General features: G+C 38.9%; 2 protein-coding genes across 2 annotated transcripts in view; one reads left to right on the forward strand and one right to left on the reverse strand.

The window, feature by feature from the left end:
* Positions 1-6148, reverse strand: part of mon1a (MON1 secretory trafficking family member A) — an 18218-nt gene extending 12070 nt beyond the window's left edge. The window contains exons 1-2 of the mRNA XM_061874810.1: positions 6007-6148; positions 1467-1618 (exon numbers count right to left, since the gene is read on the reverse strand). Of these exons, the coding sequence (XP_061730794.1) occupies positions 1467-1590 (124 nt within the window). The 5' untranslated portion in view covers positions 1591-1618; positions 6007-6148. The remainder of the gene's footprint in view (positions 1-1466; positions 1619-6006) is intronic.
* A 1964-nt stretch (positions 6149-8112) lies between these two features.
* Positions 8113-21012, forward strand: traip (TRAF-interacting protein). The gene is made up of 15 exons (XM_061874825.1): positions 8113-8524; positions 8606-8663; positions 13441-13524; positions 13620-13659; positions 13740-13867; positions 13954-14048; positions 15415-15528; positions 15620-15707; positions 15781-15870; positions 15954-16042; positions 16115-16267; positions 18479-18524; positions 18600-18692; positions 18771-18821; positions 20623-21012. The coding sequence occupies exons 1-15, from the start codon at positions 8427-8429 to the stop codon at positions 20728-20730; spliced, it is 1335 nt and encodes a 444-aa protein (XP_061730809.1). The 5' UTR covers positions 8113-8426; the 3' UTR covers positions 20731-21012.
* The last annotated feature ends 1036 nt before the right edge of the window (positions 21013-22048 follow it).

Genomic DNA, 22048 nt, shown 5'->3' on the forward strand with positions numbered 1-22048 from the left:
AGGAGTGGAAGAAGTGTAAAAAGATGGAACCAACTGTTTTAATGACATTCAAACTTTACTTGAATCAATAACAGAGCAGCATCTCCTCATCTGAAACCACCACACCGGAAATGTGTCCCGTGAAAAAACGTCCGACCGCAACTCTCTAATAACTAAAGTTCCTTGGGTGAATAATGTAAACTCACTACACCAGTATGTTTTAGCACTTTAATTGCGATTTTACTGACTGATATAAGTAAGAACTTTACATTACTTTATATTCGAAATGGCAACAGCGGCGCAGTTGGGAGAATGGCCATGCACAACCCGAGGGTCCCTGGTTCAATCCCCACCTAGTACCAACCTCGTCACGTCCGTTGTGTCCTGAGCAAGACACTTCACCCTTGCTCCTGATGGGTGCTGGTTAGCGCCTTGCATGGCAGCTCCCTCCATCAGTGTGTGAATGTGTGTGTGAATGGGTGAATGTTGAAATACTGTCAAAACGCTTTGAGTACCTTGAAGGTAGAAAAGCGCTATACAAGTACAACCCATTTTCCATTTACCATAACAAGAAGATAGAGAAAAAGAAGAAACTTATCGACTCCGGTGTCACCATGGACTAAAAAGGCGTAAGCACACAATTTTTTAGGATTTATCAGATCCCAAAGACAGATCAGCAGGTACCAGAAGGTAAAAAAAGTTACTTTGCATGATTTTGCTAAACAAAACGCCAGATAATATGCCTTACCTTATACACGCACCATAATAATACTTGTATGTTTAATGCGCCGAGAATCCATCAAACGGTGTGGCTTCAGAGCTTACCAAAGTTGTACTAAAACATTTTGATGGATTTTTGAGCGCGGTGTGTAATGTTAAATATTTCCAATGGAACATATAAAATGTTGGTGCTGTTTATTTGAGTCATTTTGCCATCATATTGAAGTCTAAACGTATCTCTTATGTTTGACTGCCATGTACTGGTCACACTTATCATTACACCATGTACCAAATAAAATTGCTTCGAAGTCGGTAAGCAAAACCAGATTTATTCCGTACATTAGGCGCACAGGGTTATAAGACGCACTGTCGAGTTTTGAGCGAAAAAAAAAGATTTTAAGGGTGCCTTTAGTCCGGAATATATGGTAATGATTTATATTCATTTCAGTGGAGAATATTGATTTAGGATACAAAAGTGGGAAAAACTACTTCCCTGTAATCTCTGATCCCTAAATTGGTATTGCATCCACAGCTGTCATTCAGTCACATTTAATCCGATAAGTTTCAGGCTTTGTTTGGAAAATATGTCTGGAAATCTCACCTCAGTCAAATTTCAAAGAAATATTTGTCAACATTACAAAGCAATATTCTTTATGATGGCATTTTTTTTAAATATATTTTACACCCATAAATTACTCGTTAATTTTCAGTACGCATCAACCTTAAAATGCAAGAAAATCTGCCACCAAATGCTAGGCTAGCCTCACCTGGTTCGGTTCCCTCAACCAGACCCGGTGTGGGACTGTCGGCCCTCTCGATGCGAAGACGGTCCACAGGTGTTCGGGTGCCATTCTCCCATGGCACAGAAGGCCTTTGGTTCTCTCCATCCATCACTATTACGGATAGGATGGATGCATACCTTGGAGAAAAGTCATCTTCAGCTTTTTAAATGTATAAAAATATATACATCCACTTTTGGCCAGATGAAACCCACCATTTGTTTTCATCTGTTACAAAATTTAGATCATACAATTGAGGGAAAATATCTGAAATGAGCTAGAGCCTATCCTAACTGACTTGGAGCGAAAGGCAAGGTATGAAAAACCAAGTAACAAAAAATGTGTAGAAAATAATGAAATTGACGTGTATATTATCTGTATTACTGACATTAATTTGGGACATTTATATGTTAATTTTTATGAGTTAAATACTTTTTTTTTCTATTGAATATATTCTTTTAAACATTTTATTGATTGGTTTGTTTAGCTGTGATATATATATATATATATATATATATATATATTATTATTATTTTTTTTTTTTAACTTATGATTTATATTGTATTTTTTTTTTACCTTTCTGTTTTTAATTTGTACAGCACTTTGGGGATGGGGTGGCTATTTTAAAATTGTGCAACATAATAAACTAACCTACATGTACCTAAAATCTTAATTCAGCAAATAGTGCACTGTGAAAACTAATTGACACCTTAAAAACTAGAAATGAATATACAATATTATAACCACTTTTGGCTTTTCCCCTGCCAATAGTTTAGACTTAGAAAAACTAAGAATTACTGTGTATTAAATATTTATACCAACACTAAGAACACACAAACCACAGAAAAGGAGAACAGACAATTCTGAAATTGCATTATCGCTGCAAGTTCCAAACCAAAACCAAAAAAAAAACGCTAAAAATGTCGCAAAAAACCATATTAGAGAAATGTTGCAAGATCCTGTAACAAAATAGACACTTGCAAGGCTTCCAGAGGGAAGACAGACTCGAGGGATGTATGTCTTTAAACGCAATAAAGATAAGAAAAATGGCCAAAAGAAAGTTGGCGGACTTTTGAGGAGACGTAACGGCTAAAAACCTTTTCATTCCGTCCCATCAAAAGTCAGCCAAGTTTCTTCTACACCAGTGGCTCTCAAACTGAAATACTAGGGTCCATCTAGTGCAGGGGTCGACAACCCAAAATTTTGAAAAAGCCATATTGAACCAAAAATACAAAAAACTAATCTGTCTGGAGCCGCAAAAAAATAAAAGCCATATTACATTCAGATAGTGTGTCATGAGATATAAATTTAATGCTGAGGACTTAAAGCAAACTAAATGAGCTCAAATATAGCTACAAATGAGGCATAGTGATGCAATATGTACATATAGCTAGCCTAAATAGCATGTTAGCATTGATTAGCTTACAGTTATGCAGTGACTAAATATGTCTGATTAGCACACTCCACATAAGTCAATAACATCAACAAAACTCACCTTGGTGCATTCATGCACAAGGTTATAAGTTTGGTGGACAAAATGAGACAGAAAAAGAAGTGGCATAAATCACGTCTTAGAAAGTCGGAGAAAGTTATGCATGTAAACAAACTAGGGTGAGTTCAAGGACCGCCAAAATTAGTAGGACAAAACGGCGCTCGCCAAATACTGGAATCAGTGAAGCATGTTTAATATAAACAGTGTGCTTTATAGCAATTAGGGGGGATCGTGTCATGTTAGTCCTCCTACAGAAACCAAATTAAGAGAAAAAATATGTTTTTTCCCCCCTTATCATTTCCATTTTTCATATATTTTTTAAAAAGCTCCAGAGAGCCACTATGGCGGCGCTATGGAGCCGCATGCGGCTCAGGAGCCGCGGGTTGCTGACCCCTGATCTAGTGGTACGCCAAAGTACAGTGTTTTATTTCTCTTTATTCAAAAACAGTGTTACTGTTCAAAAAGTGTGTAATGTTACAGTGTCCAAAAATATTAAATATACTTGTCGTATAAAATCGCTGCCTTGTTTTAAATGAATACTTACACCTACTACGCTACTGTATTTGAACATCAGTAGTTATGGTGGTACTTTTTTTTTTCCTGATGTTGTACTTGGAATAAAACAAAAAAACATTATTTCAGACATCTCGCTCATGACATTTGTGTGCATCATAGAATGCTGTACAGCAGGGGTCACCGTGGGCACCAGGTAGCCCGTAAGGAAAAGATGAGTAGCCCGCTGGCCTGTTGTAAAAATAGCTAGAATAGCAGCACTTACCAGTGAGCTGCATCTATTTTTTTTTTTTTTTTTACTAGCAGGCTGGTCTCGCTTTGCTCGACATTTTTAATTTTAAGAGAGACAAAACTCAAAGAGAATTTGAAAATCCAAGAGATTAAAGACTTGGTCTTCACTTGTTTAAATAAATTCATTTATTGTTTTACTTTGCTTCTTATAACTTTCGGAAAGAAAATTTTAGAGAAAAAATACAACCTTAAAAATAATTTTGGGATTTTTAAACACATATACATTTTTACCTTTTAAATTCCTTCCTTTTCTTTCCTGACAATTTAAATCAATGTTCAGGTAAATGTATTTTTTTTATTGTAAAGAATAATAAATACATTTCAATTTAATTCTTCATTTTAGCTTGTGTTTTTTCGACAAAGAATATATGTACATATATACACTATATGTATATATGGGCAGATTAATATAAGAATATTATTCTTCCATCTGCTCCTTTCTGATCATAGAAATGTATAAGAAACAAAAAAACAATGAAAGTGTCAATTGTACGTGGCTTGTAAATATGCATTTTCATGAAAGGAATAAAAATAAATGATGATGATGATTTTAAATGTTTCTTCAAACTTACTATGATTAAAATAAATAAAAAATATTCTGGCAAATATAGAAAATCTTTAGAATCAAATTTAAATCTTATTTCCAAGTCTTTTGGATTTATTTTAAAATTTTTGTTTGGGAAAACCTAGAACAAATAATGATTTGTCTTTGTTAGAAATATAGCTTGGTCCAATTTGTTATATATTCTAACAAAATGCAGATTGGATTTTAACCTATTTAAAACATGTCATAAAAATTCTAAAATAATCTTAAGTGGGAAAAATTACTAATGATGTTCCATAAATTCTTTTTTTTTTTTTTCCAAAAAGATTCGATTTAGCTAGATTTTCTCTTCTTTTTTTCGGTTGAATTTTCCATCCATCCATCCATTTTCTACCGCTTATTCCCTTTTGGGGTTGCGAGGGGCGCTGTCACCTATCTTAGCTACAATCGGGCGGAAGGCGGGGTACACCCTGGACAAGTCACCACCTCATCGGATGAATTTTGAATTTTAAAGAATCGAAATTGAAGATAAATTATGTTTCCAAATTTAATTTTCATTTTTTTCCTGTTTTCTCCCTTTTTTTAAACCATTCAATTAAGTGTTTTTTTTCATCATTTATTCTCTACAAAAAACCTTCCGTAAAAGGAAAAACAATGTACGACAGAATGACAGACAGAAATACCCATTTTTTTAAATATATACAGTATATAGATTTATTTATTAAAGGTAAATTGAGTAAATTGGCTATTTCTGGCAATTTATTTAAGAATGTATCAAACTGGTAGCCCTTCGCATTAATCAGCACCCAAGAAGTAGCTCTTGGTTTCAAAAAGGTTGGTGACCCCTGCTGTACAGTATAGTTTGGTGCAGGGGTAGGCAACCTATGGCTCTAGAGCCAAATGTGGCTCTTTTGATGACTGCCCCTGGCTCTCAAATAAATCTTAGCTGACATTTTTTAACACGGTAAGTAATATATACTTCCGCTGGTAATCACAGTGTCAAAAATAACGTTCAAAATATAAAACATCCTCATGCATTTTAATCCATCCATCCGGTTTCTACCGCACCTGTTCAAGAAGTCGCATTAATAGTAAGAAGTATTTTTATTTATTGTTGGTTAGCTTCAGAATAACAATGTTATTAAAAAGAATAAGAGACTAATTATGCTCTAAAAATGTTAGTCTTACTTAAAAATGCACGCATTTAGTTGTATTCAGGCTTAAAAAAATATTATATGGCTCTTACGGAAATAATTTGAAAATATTTGGCTTGTATGGCTCTCTCTGACAAAAAGGTTCCCGACCGCTGGTTTGGTGCCTTCAGGGGCCGTAGTATTTAGTAGTTTTCCCATTAGATAACTAGTTATTTAACAATGTCAATCAAAATGAACATTATCCTTTCCGTGGAGGCACGTTTAAAGTACACACCCAATGTTGTAGTCGGTGACCAACCTTTGCCCAAATGAGACTTGTTTATTACTAAAATGTAAAGAAAAACATAATATTTTGACGGCATCTTATGCTTTACTTGACATGTACTACCATTTGGCCACACACAAAGACAGTTGCGACCACTTGACATCGACCTTTAGGTTGAATGAGTTGGCCAAGTTTTAGTGTGTTGCGGTTTTGACATTAAGCAAGCACTTACATAGATAACAGTTTGTTAAAGTTTAAAAGAAAAATACCTTTAATTCCTTCAGCTATATTCAAATAGCCACGGCAGATAACTTGCTGGCCTTACTTCGTCGTCTGTTTCTTCTGTTTCGATAACATGCCACTATCCTCTGCCCGGAAGCGGAAATAGGAATTGTGGGATATGAAGTCCTATTGTTGAATCACGCGAGAGCCATTACACAGCGGTTGTAGTGTTTTGTTGATTATGACAGTGGTTCTCAAATGGGTGTACGCGTACCTCTGGGGGTACTTGAAGGTATGTCAAGGGGTACGTGAGATTTTTTTTTTAAATATTAGAAAAATAGCAACAATTAAAAAATTCTTTATAGATATATTTATGGAATGATACTTCAACAAATTATGAATGTAATTTCATAAACTGTGAAAAGAAATGCAACAATGCAATATTCAGTTTTGACAGCTAGATTTTTTGCGGACATGTTCCAGAAATATTGATGTTAAAGATTTATTTTTTTGTGAAGAAATGTTTAGAATTAAGTTCATGAATCCAGATGGATCTCACAATCCCAAAGAGGGCACTTTAAGTTGATGATTACTTGTATGTGTAGAAATCTTTATTTATAATTGAATCACTTATTTATTTTTCAACAAGTTTTTAGTTATTTTTATATATTTTATTCCAAATAGTTCAAGAAAGACCACTACAAATGAGCAATATTTTTCACTGTTATTGATTGATTGATACTTTTATTAGTAGATTGCACAGTACAGTACATATTCCGTACAATTGACCACTAAATGGTAACACCCGAATAAGTTTTTCAACTTGTTTAAGTCGGGGTCCACGTTAATCAATTCATGGTACAAATATATACTATCAACATAATACAGTCATCACACAAGTTAATCATCATAGTATGTACATTGAATTATTTACATTATTTACAATCCGGGGGGTGGGTGGGGAGCTTTGGTTGATATCAGAACTTCAGTCATCAACAATTGCATCAACAGAGAAATGTGGACATTGAAACAGTGTAGGTCTTATTTAATAAGATATGTACAGCCAGCAGAGAACATAATGAGTTCAGATAGCATAAGAACAAGTATATACATTAGAAGTACATTTGAGTTGTTTATAATCCGGGGAGATGGGATGTGAATGGAGGAGGGTATTAGTAAAGTGTTGAAGTTGCCTGGAGGTGTTGTTTTAGAGCGGCTTTGAAGGAATATAGAGATGCACTTACTTTTATACCTGTTGGGAGTGCATTCCACATTGATGTGGAATAGAAAGAGAATGAGTTAAGACCTTTGTTAGATCGAAATCTGGGTTTAACGTGGTTTGTGGAGCTCCCCCTGGTGTTGTGGTTATGGCGGTCATTTACGTTAAGGAAGTAGTTTGACATGTACTTCGGGATCAAGGAGGTGTAGCGGATTTTATAGACTAGGCTCAGTGCAAGTTGTTTTACTCTGTCCTCCACCCTGAGCCAGACCACTTTGGAGAAGTGGGTTGGATTGAGGTGTGATCTGGGGTGGAGGTCTAAAAGTAACCGGATTATTTTATTCTGGGATGTTTGGAGTCAAAAACTGATGACATAGTGCTGTATTTTACTTCTTTATCTCTTTTTTTCAACCAAAAATGCTTTGCTCTAATTGAGGGGTACTTGAATTTAAAAAAAATGTTCACAGGGGGTACATCACTGAAAAAAGGTTGAGAACCACTGGTCTATAAAGCTGATTCTGATATAACTGTCTGTTTAGCGGTGGCCTGGAAGTGCATAACTAACAATGCATAAAACAAATTAAAACTACAGACCACAAAAGACGTAACAACTCACAATTTCAGAAAAAATAAATAAATAAATAAACACTTTATAGTTTAAGAAAAAACAAATACAAAAGACAAAACTATTTACGATTTCGTAATCCGGAAACGGAATGTCCAACATTACAGATTGACAGCTAAATCAGCCAATCATTGTGTCCACCTTCGCTGAAGTTCTACGTCTTCATTCAGGCTCTGCAGACATTAAAGTATTTTTTTATTTTGTATTTTTTTGGAGATTCTAATTTGTTTCGTTAAATGAAAATGTTTTGCAGTGCCGGGCCAGCATTATTTTACGAGCAACCACGGAACCCACTAAATTGGGGCGGGGTTTGTATTTGCGTGGGCGGGGCTTGTGTTTGAAGGTGCAGCGGGGAAACATGGAGTAGTCCTGATGCGTCGTCTTTGTGATTAACTTACTGCCATTTGTCTGAAGGAGTCAGCTTTAAAACACCCCGAATTGCACAGAACGGATAATGTTGACACGGGCGTGTTGCAGTTGATAACATTCTCTGTAGGTGATTAGCCCAGCTCGGAGCTAAACATAGTGTGAGCTAACTGGTAAGTTTCACATTTACCCACGCATGGCAGCCATCTGCGTTGTCTTACTGCCGAATACAACACGACGCTTCTTTGGGAATTAAAATGCCTATTCGAGCAGTTTGTACAATTTGCGCCGATTTCTTCGATCCCTTCAAAGATGTCGCTGCCATCCACTGCGGCCACATTTTTCATCACGACTGGTAAGGTCCTCAAATTGATTTTTTTTTAAATTTGTATTAATGTCTCCTTTTTCATTGTTACATTATTCATTCGTCTGTTAGCCTACTTCAGTGGTTCCAAGCAGCGCCTATAAAGTCATGTCCGCAGTGTAGGAAGCAGGTAAGGATGCATCCAGAACAGCACACTTCTTTCAGCACAAAGGTGTCCTAACTGCATCCATCCATCTCCTACCGCTCTTTCCCTTTAGGGCCGCGGGGGGCGCTGGTGGCTATCTTTCGTTCTTTCTTTTCATAGTTTATTTTGAACATGAGCACATTTACAACACAATACATCACACAGTTTCATATTGTTGTAAGCACAATACCAGTGGCGCGCAATTTAATGTCCATCCATCCATCCATCTTCTTCCGCTTATCCGAGGTCGGGTCGCGGGGGCAACAGCCTAAGCAGGGAAACCCAGACTTCCCTTTCCCCAGCCACTTCGTCTAGCTCTTCCCGGGGGATCCCGAGGCGTTCCCAGGCCAGCCGAGCGACATATTCTTCCCAACGTGTCCTGGGTCTTCCCCGTGGCCTCCTACCGGTTGGACGTGCCCTAAACACCTCCCTAGGGAGGCGTTCGGGTGGCATCCTGACCAGATGCCCGAACCACCTCATCCTGCTCCTCTCGATGTGGAGGAGCAGCGGCTTTACTTTGAGCTCCTCCCGGATGACAAAGCTTCTCACCCTATCTCTAAGGGAGAGCCCCGCCACACGGCGGAGGAAACTCATTTCAGCCGCTTGTACCCGTGATCTTATCCTTTCGGTCATGACCCAAAGCTCATGACCATAGGTGAGGATGGGAACGTAGATCGACCGGTAAATTGAGAGCCTTGCCTTCCGGCTCAGCTCCTTCTTCACCACAACGGATCGGTACAACGTCCGCATTACTGAAGACAATTTAATGTCAAATCCAATCAAATGTTTATTGGATTCATCACTATACAGTGTACATCCACGACAGAACTACTGACTAAACTACTACCACAACTTGGTTTACTATTTATAGAATATAATAATGTAGGGTTACCTGGAACTTGAAATAGGCCACCCGGCCTGAATCCACACTTGGTAGTAGTTTAGTCAGTAGTTCTGTCGTGGATGTACACTGTATAGCAGGGGTCGGGAGCCTTTTTGGCTGAGAGAGCCAAAAAGCCAAATATTTTAAAATAGATTTGCGTAAGAGCCATATAATATTTTTTTTTATACTGAACACAACTAAACACATGCATTTTTAAGTAAAACCAACATTTCTAGAGTATAATAGGTCTCTTATTATTTGTAATAACATTGTTATTCTGAAGCTGACTGTGGAGGGGGCGTGACCTGCGGGTCTGCAGCGACAGGTGCGTAGATGGCCCATATGGGCCTTGTTATCTAATCACCTGTCGCTCTGTTTTAAGCAGCAGCCAGGAGGAGAGACAGGGTTGGGGCTGGAAATACTATTGCTGCTGGAAACTTATTGAAAAATAAAACAATATTGTAACCCTGAAACAGGCTCTCATCCCCAAGAGGGCAAGCTCCACACTAACCAATAATAAATAAATAACTTCTTACCATTAACGCAACTTCTTGAACAGGTGCGGTAGAAAAACGGATGGATGGATTAAAAATGCATGAGAATGTTTTATATTTTGAACATTATTTTTAACATTGTGATTACAAGTGGAATTATTCATTACTCATCGTGTTAAGCAACGTCAACTCACATTTATCAGAGAGCCAGATGCAGTCATCAAAAGAGCCACATCTGGCTCTAGAGCCATAGGTTCCCTACCCCTGCTGCATAGTGATGAATCCAATAAACATTTGATTTGATATTAAATTTGCAATATGCGGTTGGCGCCATTGGTATTGTGCTTACAACAGCATCACCTTACATCACATCATGTCCGAAAAGGAGTAGGAAGAAGCCAAGCTTATTTAATCCTACCCCTTTCCCACGTCAGAGCGCCCGCAAATATATACATTCATCTACTGACTCTCCTTACAGCAAAATGACATCCGTGAATGACTAATACAACAGTTCTGTAACATGTAATTAAAGGCATACTGAAATGAGATTTTCTTATTCAAACAGGGATAGCCGGTCCATTCTATGTGTCATGCTTAATCATTTCGTGATATTGCGATATTTTTGCTAAAAGGATTTAGTAGAGAACATCGACAATAAAGTTTGCAACTTTTGGTCGCTAATAAAAAAGCCTTGCCTGTACCGGAAGTCGCAGACGATGTGCGCGTGATGTCACCGGTGTGAGGGCTCCTCACATCCTCACATTGTTTATAATGTGAGCCACCAGCAGTAAGAGCGATTCGGACCGAGAAAGCGACGATTTCCCCATTAATTTGAGCGAGGATGAAATATTCGTGGATGAGGAAAGTTAGAGTGATGCACTAAAAAAAAGAAGAGGCAACGGCTCCAGGCAGCGGCAGTGGGAGAGTTTCAGATGTAATTAGACACATTTACTAGGATAATTCTGGAAAATCCCTTATCTGCTTATTGTGTTAATATTATTTTAGTGAGATTATAAAGTCATACCTGAAAGTCAGATGGTTGCGGTGAACGCCAGTGTCTGAGAGAAGCCGAGGAGCCAAGATCACAGCTGCCTTTTTGAGCTGCAGGATGAGGTCGCGTAATCCACTCAAGTCTCCGGTAAGAGTCGATTTAATATCACAATTTTCCCATCCAAAAACTTGCTGGTTGACGTAGAGAAACATGTTCGCTTGACTGCTCTGTGTTAAAGCTTCACAACAAAGAAACACCGGCTGTGTTTCGGTGCTAAAGACAGCTGCAATCCACCGCTTTCCACCAACAGCATTCTTATTTATAGTCTCCATTATTAATTGAGCAAATTGAAAAAGATTCAGCAACACAGATGTCCAAAATACTGTGTAATTGTGCGATGAGAAGAGACGACTTTTAGCCGTAAGTGGTGCTGGGCTAATATCTCCGCTCCAACCAATAACGTCACAAACACGCGTCATCATTCCGCGAAGTTTTCAACAGAAACTCCGCGGTAAATTTAAAATTGTAATTTAGTAAACTAAAAAGGCCGTATTGGCATGAGTTGCAATGTTAATATTTCATCATTGATATATAAACTATCAGACTGCGTGGGGGGTAGTAGTGGGTTTCAGTAGGCCTTTAAATTGGATCATATCAGTACAATGTTTAATTTCTCTACTCAATCCATTCCATAATTTAATTCCACATACTGACATGCTAAAGGTTTTAAGTGTTGTACGTGCATACAAATGTTTTAAATTAGATTTTCCTCAAAGGTTATATTGCTCCTCTTTAGTTGAGAAGAATTGTTGTACAGTCTTTGGTAGCATGTTATAATTTGCTTTGTACATCAATTTAGCTGTTTGCAATTTTATCAAATCATCGAGCTGTAATATTTTTGAGTCAAATAAATGGTTTGTATGTTCTCTATATCCAATATTATGTATTATTTTAATTGATCTTTTTTGTAACACAGTTAACGAATGTAGTGCACATTTGTAGATGTTTCCCCATATTTGTGCACAGTAACTCAGATATGGTAACACTAGCGAGCAGTAGGGAATATAAAGTGATTGTTGGCTACAGCTACAATCGGGCGGAAGGCGGTGTACACCCTGGACAAGTCGCCACCTCATCGCAGGGCCTACACAGATAGACAGACAACATTCACACACTAGGGACCATTTAGTGTTGCCAATCAACCTATCCCCAGGTGCATGTCTTTGGAGGTGGGAGGAAGCCGGAGTACCCGGAGGGAACCCACGCAGTCACGGGGAGAACATGCAAACTCCACACTGAAAGATCCCAAACCCGAGATTGAACTCCGGACTACTCAGGACCATCGTATTGTGAGGCAGATGCACTAACCACTCTGCCACCTTTCTGCCCGCCCCATGGAATCGATTTCAGGAAAAATTGCGTGTGGATGCTGAAACGTGCAAAACTAACTTAAATGCTAACGTTAGCATGCTGACAATTAGAACATACTTGGGTAAATTAAGGGCCGGGGGGCGCATGTGGCCCATTAGGCTTTTCAATCTGGCCCGTCAGACATTCCCAAATAATTTTTTTTTAGATCTTTAAGATGGAAAGAGCCATTATGATGTGGAGTGAGGTTTTCAAATGACCGTAAGTCTTAAACTATAGAAAGTATTTCAATGGTTGGAATCTGCGCTTTTGCATGATATACTAGTTACTATGGTCATCTAATTAGTTCCTATGGTAATATAAATCAGTGGTTCTCAGCCTTTTTTCAGTGATGTACCCCCTGCGAACATTTTTTTTAATTCAAGTACCCCCTAATCAGAGATAAGCATTTTTGGTTGAAAAAAAGAGATAAAGAAGTAAAATACAGCACTATGTCATCAGTTTCTGATTAATATTGCATTGTTGTATTTTTTTTTCACACTTTATGAACTTACATTCATATTTTGTTGAAGTATTATTCAATAAATATATGTATAAAGGATTTTTTAATTGTTGCTATTTTAGAATAGTTTAAAAAAAAATCTCACGTACCCCTTGGCATACCTTCAAGTACCCCCAGGGGTACGCGTACCCCCATTTGAGAACCACTGCACTAGGCCACTGAGTGGCCTAAATGGTCATTTATCCATTTTTACACTTGAAAATGCTGAATTCAGGGTATATTATGTTTAGCTACTGGTAACACAAAGCTAAGATATGGATGTTGTGTTCGGATAGTTTAGCATATATTGAATTACTTTTGATGTTTTGGCTCTAGGATCTTTAATGTACAAAATGTATTAAAGTGCACCCTGCAGCATTCTAGTTTCGCGGCCCTCGCTGGAAAAAGTTTGGACACCCCTGTTGTAGCACATGTTCAACCAGCTCAATTAACTAATATTAACTAATATCAAATGTATTGCACAGGTCAGCAGCAGGCATGTTATTAGCAGGCTCTTCTTTAACATTCCTGCAGAGGAAGAGTGTTCAACAGATCCTGAATACTTGCAGGTACTCGTATTATTTAAACATTTTAAATATTCCCTCTGTGACTTAAGACATTGTTTGACATTTGTCTCCCTTCTCCCCCTTTTTTTTTTTTTTAGAATGAACTTGGCAGGCTAAGGGTCCTTCTAAGTTCTAAAGGTAACATTGATATTTGTTTTGTGAGATGATTACCGCTAAGAAAACGCCAAGGCTGAGATTTACCGTCTTATTTTATGTAGAAAAGGACTGGCGGGACGAACAAAAAAATGTGGAGGCTCTTAAGGACACTGTGGACAAGCAGGGGAGAGATTTGGACAGTATGAAGAAAGATGTTGTAGATAAGGAGAAGTTGTGTTCTGCTCTCAGAGTACGCAGTCTGTATTTCTTAACGTTGAAACACATTTCTTTATTATTGCATGTTTAATGGTGATTTTGTATTACTTGACTTTACAGAAACAAATGACCTACCTGGAGACTCAACATCATGACACCCAGGCTGTTAAGGAGGAGGCTCGCAGACTGAGGACCAAACTGAAAACATATGAGAGGTGAGTGCATTAAAACCAATTATACTGACCTCACTGCATGTTCCATCCATCCATCTTCTTCTACTTATACGGGGTCGGGTCGCGGGGGCAGCAGCCTAAGCAGGGAAGCCCAGACTTCTCTCTCCCCAGCCACATCGTCCAGTTCCTCCCGGGGGATCCCACGGCATTCACAGGCCAGCCAGTCGGGAGAGATAGTCTTCCAACGTGTCTTGGGTTTTCCCCGTGGCCTCCTACCGGTTGGACGTGCCCGAAACTCCTCCCAAGGGAGGTGTTCAGGTGGCATCCTGACCAGATGCCCGAACCACCTCATCTGGCTTCTCTCGATGTGGAGGAGCTGCGGCTTTACTTTGAGTTCCTCCCGGATGACAGAACTTCTCACCCTATCTCTAAGAAAGAGCCCCACCACCCGGTGGAGGAAGCACATTTCAGCCGCTTGTAACCGTGATCTTGTACTTTCGGTCATAACCCAAATCTCATGACCGTAGGTGTGAGGATGGGAATGTAGAGCGACAGGTAAATTGAAAGCTTTGCCTTCCGGCTCAGCTCCTTCTTCACCACAAAGGATCGATACAGCGTCCGCATTACTGAAAATGCCGCATACCGTCATACAAAGTCATACTCGTATATAGACTGAGTCAGAAACATATGGGATTCTTTGTTTGGGCACTTGATTTGGCAGAATAGTGAACAGGTAAACGGATTAGTTCATAACACGCAACGTTTGGCTGTATGATCAAAGGAACCGTGTAAAAAACACTGATTCATAAAAAGTGAGGCATTAAGAAAGGTGGCCTAGTGGTTAGAGTGTCCGCTCTGAGATCAGTAGGTTGTGAGTTCAAACCCCGGCCGAGTCATACCAAAGACTATAAAAATGGGACTCATTACCTCCCCACTTGATACTCAGCATCAAGGGTTGGAATTGGGGGTTAGATAACCAAAAATTATTCCCGGGTGCGGCAACCGCTGCTGCTCACTACTCCCCTCACCTTTCAGGGGGTGATCAAGGTTTATGGGTCAAATGCAGAGAATCATTTCACCACACCTAGTTAAGTTCAAGTTAAAGTACCAATGATTGTCACACACACACTAGGTGTGGCGAAATGATTCTCTGCATTTGACCCAAACCCTTGATCAACCCCTGGGAGGTGAAGGGAGCAGTGGGAATCATTTTTGGTGATTTGACCCCCAATTCCAACCCTGAATGCTGAGTGCCAAGCAGGGAGGTAATGGGTCCCATTTTTATAATCTTTGCTATGACTCAGCAGTGTGTGTGGACGATCATTGGTACTTTAACTTAACTGTATACTAAATCTGCTTTTTGTTCTTCTACCAACTTTGTGTGCCCACACTGCTCGCCGGCCACCAGCCTGAATGTTTTATTACAAGGTCAAAGATCAGAAGTGGAGTCCATGATTACAGACATGGGGGTTAGTCAGGCTGCTGTGGAGCAGCTCTCCATCTACTGTATCTCTCTCAAAAAGTAAGTAAATGTCCTTACTGAGCTCCTTCCACAAGAACTGTGAGTCTCCATGAATGACATTTCTGTCGTCATCCACACCTCTTCTTTCCAGAGAGTATGACAACTTAAAGGAACGCCTAAAATCTTCTAACGACGCGTGCGAGAGGCTGAGGAGGGAAGTGTTCAATTCCAACAACAAGGTGGCATTAACTTTGGAAGTCAGTGATCATATTTAATATGCTTGTGTCTCTATAAAGTGGTGTTTTTCTTTAGTTACAAAAAGCCTCAATGGCAGCGAATCAAGCAAAAGAGGACAAGGAGTCTCTGCAAAAGGATCTGGAGGGTGCTGACAAAGAGATCTCTGTAAGGCACTGCAAGAGAATCATAGAGAGGAATCCATCTTGGTATAGCTGCATGCATACATTACACACTGTATCTTACCATAGAGTCTGAAGAAGAAGGTGGAGTTCCTGCAGAAGTCTCTGACTACGCCAACACGGACCAACGAGGCACTCAGTCGGCTGGTCTTTGAGAGGTAAACGCCCCTCGCAGTTGGACTAAAATCCCACATTTGTGCTAACCTGACTTTTCCCCGCTACCCTCTCAGCCCGGCTCCTATAGAGCTGAAACCACACCTCCACCAGCCTGTGGATGGTGAGGACGTTGACCTGAACATGACTTTTGACCTAAATACCCCAAATGATGTGACCAAGAGACCAATGAAGGCCCCATCCAAGAAGATGCACTCAGACCATCAATCGTATGTAGTTTTTGTCTCTCACAAGAGTCAGTGCACCTCGACCCCTGTAACTTCTAGGGACAATACGAATGAAATTTTGGTGTAAACTTAGAGTAGTCACTGTACAGCTTTGAAAGCAGTGTAAAGGCAGGCGTGTGAAATGGCAGCGGAAATCCGCTTTTTTAAACATTAATTTTTTGCGTCGAAATAGCACTTGTTTTTTAATGAAATATAAAAAATTAAAACAATCTAATCTAAACAAAATTTGGTGAATTCACAAACTCCAGGATAAGTTCCATAAAGGAACTTATCATGGAGGTTTGTTTGGGTTCGTTGTCATGTTATAGAAAGCTGTCATAACAGTATTCCCTCAAGTTTCAATGTTAATTGGTCCTTGGCCTGACCGGGGTAATTGCATTTCCACCATGTAGGAATTTATTCATTATAATTAATTTGTCTACAGCATAGAAAATACTTTAAAGGCCTACTGAAAGCCACTACTACCGACCACGCAGTCTGATAGTTTATACATCAATGATGAAATACTAACATTGCAACACATGCCAATACGGCCGGTTTAGTTTATCCATCCATCCATTTTCTACCGCTTATTCCCTTTCGGGGTTGCGGGGGGCGCTGGCGCCTATCTCAGCTACAATCGGGCGGAAGGCAGGGTACACCCTGGACAAGTCGCCACCTCATCACAGGGCCAACACAGTTAGACAGACAACATTCACACTCACATTCACACACTAGGGCCAATTTTAGTGTTGCCAATCAACCTATCCCCAGGTGCATGTCTTTGGAAGTGGGAGGAAGCCGGAGTACCCGGAGGGAACCCACGCATTCACGGGGAGAACATGCAAACTCCACACAGAAAGATCCCGAGCCTGGATTTGAACCCAGGACTGCAGAAACTTTGTATTGTGAGGCAGACGCACTAACCCCTCTTCCACCGTGAAGCCCTGGTTTAGTTTACTAAATTACAATTTTAAATTTCCCGCGGAGTTTCTTGTTGAAAACGTCGCGGAATGATGACGCGTATGATGACACGTGCGCGTGACGTCTCGAGTTGGAGGGGACATATTAGCGCAGCACCACTAGCGGCTAAAAGTCGTCTCTTTTCATCGCGCAGTTACACAGTATTCTGGACATCTGTGTTGCTGAATCTTTTGCGATTTGTTCAATTAATAATGGAGAAGTCAAAGTAGAAAGATGGAGGTCGTAAGCTTTAGCCTTTAGCCACACAAACACAGTGTTTCCTTGTTTAAAATTCCTGGAGGTGAAGCTTTACTATGGATCAGAGCGGTCAAGCGAACATGGATCCCGACCACTTGTCAAACGGCAGGTTTCGGTGAGAAAATTGTGGTAAAAAGTTGCCTCTTGCCGGAGATCAGCGGAACTTCTGTTGTGTTGCTGCTGCCATGACTAATTCCCTCAGAGACTGGTGTCAAGACAACCGTGGACACACCCCTCCGACTATCAGGTACTATATAATCTTACTAAAACACTAGCTACACAATAGAAAGATAAGGGATTTCCCAGAATTATCCTAGTAAATGTGTCTAAAAACATCTGAATCAATCACAATGCAATCGCCTTTTTATTTTAAACTTTATTTTTTATTTTATTTTTTTCTAGTCCTTTGCTATCAATATCCTCAGCCATGAATCTTTCATCCTCGCTCAAATTAATGGGGAAATTGTCCTTTTCTCGGTCCGAATAGCTCTTTTTGTTGGAGGCTCCCATTATAAACAATGTGAGGACGTGAGGAACCCTCACACCGGTGACGTCATCTGCTACTTCCGTTAAAGGCAAGGCTTTTTTATTAGCGACCAAAAGTTGCGAACTTTATCGTCGATGTTCTCTACTAAATCCTTTCAGCAAAAATATGGCAATATCGCGAAATGATCGAGTATGACACATAGAATGGACCTGCTATCCCCGTTTAAATAAGAAAATATCATTTCAGTAGGCCTTTAAATATGCTTTTTTTTTTTTAAAAGATCCATGAAAGAGTGAAGCCGCAAACTTTGGAATTGTGACATGGCGAGAAACAATCCCAATACTGCTGTTAGGTTTTTTTTTGTTGTAATTCCCAGATCACATCCCTGAGATATACAAGCTGTAGACTAACTACTGTCGGGTGTCATTACCATATTTCTATATTACGTCATATTGACTACCAGAAAAAGTACATTTGTTAGCATTTATAATTGCTTCAATTACCAGGTCATCCGTGTCAAAACACAAAGAGAAAACGTCGTCGTTAAGCAAGGTACATTTCATGGATCATTTCATAGAATGTCTATTTCCAAATCTGAGAGTATAACTGGAGCATTTTGTCACTCAGGCCCGAGAGGAAGATCCTTTTTTGAGGAACTCCCTCCTCTTCAGGAAGAAGACTTTTAGGAGCATGTTGGACCCTCAGAGGAAGCTTGGAGCTGTATGTGAACAAGTCCTCTTCGAGATCTTTTGGAAACATGTTTGTCATTTAAATAACCAAAGTTACTCTTCATTTTAGGTGAAAAGTGGTTACGATGGATTAGGAGGACGGACCAAATTCTTCCAGCCTGTATCCTTCTGTTACTTGCAATGGCAGTCGTTAACTTTTTTGAACAGTAGGAGTGGGTTCTTTACTTTAACCCAGTTTGATGTTCATTTTCGGGATTCAAGATTTTTTGCTAACAACTGCGATTAAAACGTCACGTTTATTTGAACAAAAATACGTGTTTTCCGTCCTCCTACTTGGACATTATGCCGGTACATTTTTTTCAGCACAACCTGCATTTGGATCGATACCAGATCTTTATGCTCTACTTGTTGATCGTCAAATCAAAATAGATACTTTTGATACTTTCGTTCAGGGGTGTCTAAAATCTAAATAGATACTTTTGATACTTTCGTTCAGGGGTGTCTAATCTTTTTTCCATCTTGGGCCGCATACTGAATATTAAAAAAAAAAAAATATTTACCAAAAGATGCTAAAAACAGATGTCAGCTATGAATTATAGGTGACTAAATATATTATTATTCATTATTAGTTGGAACATTGTAGCTTTTTTTAATAACATAATCCCTTTTTTTTTGCTATTTATTTTTTATTTTTACTGTTGTTTTTTCCCCATGTGAGAATAGAATAAAAACAACAAGACGATTGTTTAACAACATAACCTGTTAAAATGTACAAAAAGAATAATATTAAGTTACACATGTAACAGTATTTTGTATGGTTGTTTAAATTTTTTAAATGAATTAAATTAGTATTCTTTTATTTTTTAACTAACTAACTAAACTTTGTTTATATTTTAATTATTTTTTTTTTTCTTCCTGAGAGCTTTTAATATATGTTTTAGATGTCTAGAATTTTTCCACCATACTGAAAAGTCATGTAGGGGGTGCCATTGGGAAATTTTTTATATAAAAAAAGAGAAGGTAAAAAAAAAAAAAAATATATATATATATATATATATATATATATATATAATAGGTGACTAAGTATATTAGTGTACAAGCCTCACTTAAGAACTTTCCCTTTTGGTTGATTTTGGCGGCTTGACTGTATTAGTCTTATTTTAATAATACACTTAATTTTGTTTATTAGGACACAATCATAAATATAAACAAAGTATTATTAATATTTGATTATGGTTATTTCCGAAAGAAAGAAATACAATCAAAATCTCTAGGGAATGTCTGTGATTTTCTACATTTTTTGTTGTGAAATAAAAGGTGCGGTTTGCAACTAGAAATAAACCACCTTATGTTACTATTATATTTTTCACCGTTACAAAGTGTATGTTATAAAACCTTTTTTACCAGCCCGAATCAAACGATTGGTCTTAACGGCTGTCACTCACCTGGTCTCGTCAACACATACACGCAGGTAGCGCGTGCACACATTCAAAAGTAGCTCAAGAGAAGCAACGAACAAGTTGCAGTCATGTTGTTATGATAAAGTATACCTTCAATGACAACTAACGCTAGCGATCTAAATGGCTGTTATTGGCTAATGACACCGAAAGCTAATGCACATGCACGTTGTTACGTAATTACGTAGGAGAAGCTGTGAGAGGGTGGGATATACTGCCAAAAATACATTGAAAAGTTGGCGCCCTCTAGGCATCTGTGCAAATGTTGCAAACTGCCCCTTTAACCAACCATCTGTCCATTTTTGTACTGCTTGTCCCTCTTTTAATCAATGCTTGATAATTGTGAAGCCATTTTTACTCAGACCATAATTGTACAGTGAAAATCCATAACCGTTGCCTCCTTACTTCACTCATGAGTTGACTGAACTGATGTTATGCAATCTCACTCAGGAAAAACACAATTTTTGTTGGCAATTTGTTCCTTGACCTGGCCTTCCTACGCAGTCCCCATTGGCAGAGATCCGCCCACTGATGAAAGCTAAAAAGAAAAAGGTGAGCAGGCCCCCTCCCAAGGCGACGACCTGCCTGACGCTGGACAGCTTCCTGGAATGAGGGAGTCACACAGGACTCTTTCTCCAAAAAACACTTTATATATTTTTTTGAGACATCGGAACATTTTATGTTTGTGTTTCAACCGTCAGACAGTCTTTTCTGACGTTTTGTTTTTGCGTGTGAATGAATTCATGTGCTTGATTGAATCTGAGTCAGAATTATGAAATATGGTCACTTTTGCACTTATTTAAAATCTGCTGTATGGTAGTCAAAATGTTTTAGTTGATTGATCCTATCAAATGGACACCACTTACATAATAAAGAGTATCTTTTTTTTATTAATGTTGTGGAGTCCTCTCTCCAGCAGAGGGCGGCATACACAACGTTTTTGCTTGTGGAAGACACAAGTACTGTCCGGGAAAACTTGCAGAGTTCCCCTGTTGTATAACATCACACACTTTGTCCTTCATATATAATCCGAATTGTAAATTTAGCTAGCATGACTCATTGTAAATACTGAAATTGCAATTAGTGGTACCTTTTTAAGATCTTCCTGTCCTGAGACAGTGTTGTGCGGTCAGGAGCAGTGGGTGATACCGTGAAATAATTTTTTTTTTTTTTTACATTTTCTTCTGAAAGAAATGCTGAATTTATTAATTTCCTAAACAAATGAAGGGCAGAAACCTGCGATGAGTCTACACAAACTTTGCCTAGATTGGGTAAATCCTTCATAAACCTGGGGAGATCATACACTGCACAAAAATATAAACCTAACACTGTAGTTTTTGCTCCAATTTTTCATTAATTGAACTCGTAGATCTAAAACTTTTGCTATACACACAAAATACCTATTCCTCTCAAATATTGTTCACAAATCTGTCTTGATCTGTTAGTGAGCATTTTTCTTTGCCAAAATAAATGTGCAGTTTTATCACAGAGCCCATTGCCACAGATGTTGCAAGTTTTGAGGGGACGCGTGCAGTTGGCATACTGACTGCAGAACTGTTGCCCATGAGCTGAATGTTCATTTCTCTACCATAAATAATCTTCAAAGGCGTTTCAGAGAATTTGGCAGTACATACAACCGGCCTCACCACCGAGAACATGCACTACACACCAGCCCATGACTCACATTCAGCAGGTGCACCTTCATGATTGTCTGAGACCAGCCAACTGGACAGGTGTTGCAACAATCGGTTTGCATTACCAAATAAATTCTGCACAAATTGTCTTAAGGAAGCTCATCTGCATGCTTGTCGTCCACATCTGGGTCTAGACCTGACTGCAGTTTGTCGTCGTCAAATGCTCACATTTGATGGCGTCTGCCACGTGTAGAGGTGTTCTCTTCACGGATGAAATACGGTTTTCCCTTTTCAGG

This window comes from Nerophis ophidion, linkage group LG16, assembly GCF_033978795.1.
Source record: "Nerophis ophidion isolate RoL-2023_Sa linkage group LG16, RoL_Noph_v1.0, whole genome shotgun sequence".
In the NCBI taxonomy this organism is placed as follows: domain Eukaryota; kingdom Metazoa; phylum Chordata; class Actinopteri; order Syngnathiformes; family Syngnathidae; genus Nerophis; species Nerophis ophidion.

Coding starts and splice junctions, on each gene's coding strand:
- traip (XM_061874825.1), top strand. CDS start 8,427: ATGCCTATTCGAGCAGTTTGTACAATTTGCGCCGATTTCTTCGATCCC. Junction 8,664..13,440: donor GTCCGCAGTGTAGGAAGCAG/GTAAGGATGCAT, acceptor TGTATTGCACAG/GTCAGCAGCAGGCATGTTAT. Junction 16,043..16,114: donor AGTCGGCTGGTCTTTGAGAG/GTAAACGCCCCT, acceptor CTACCCTCTCAG/CCCGGCTCCTATAGAGCTGA.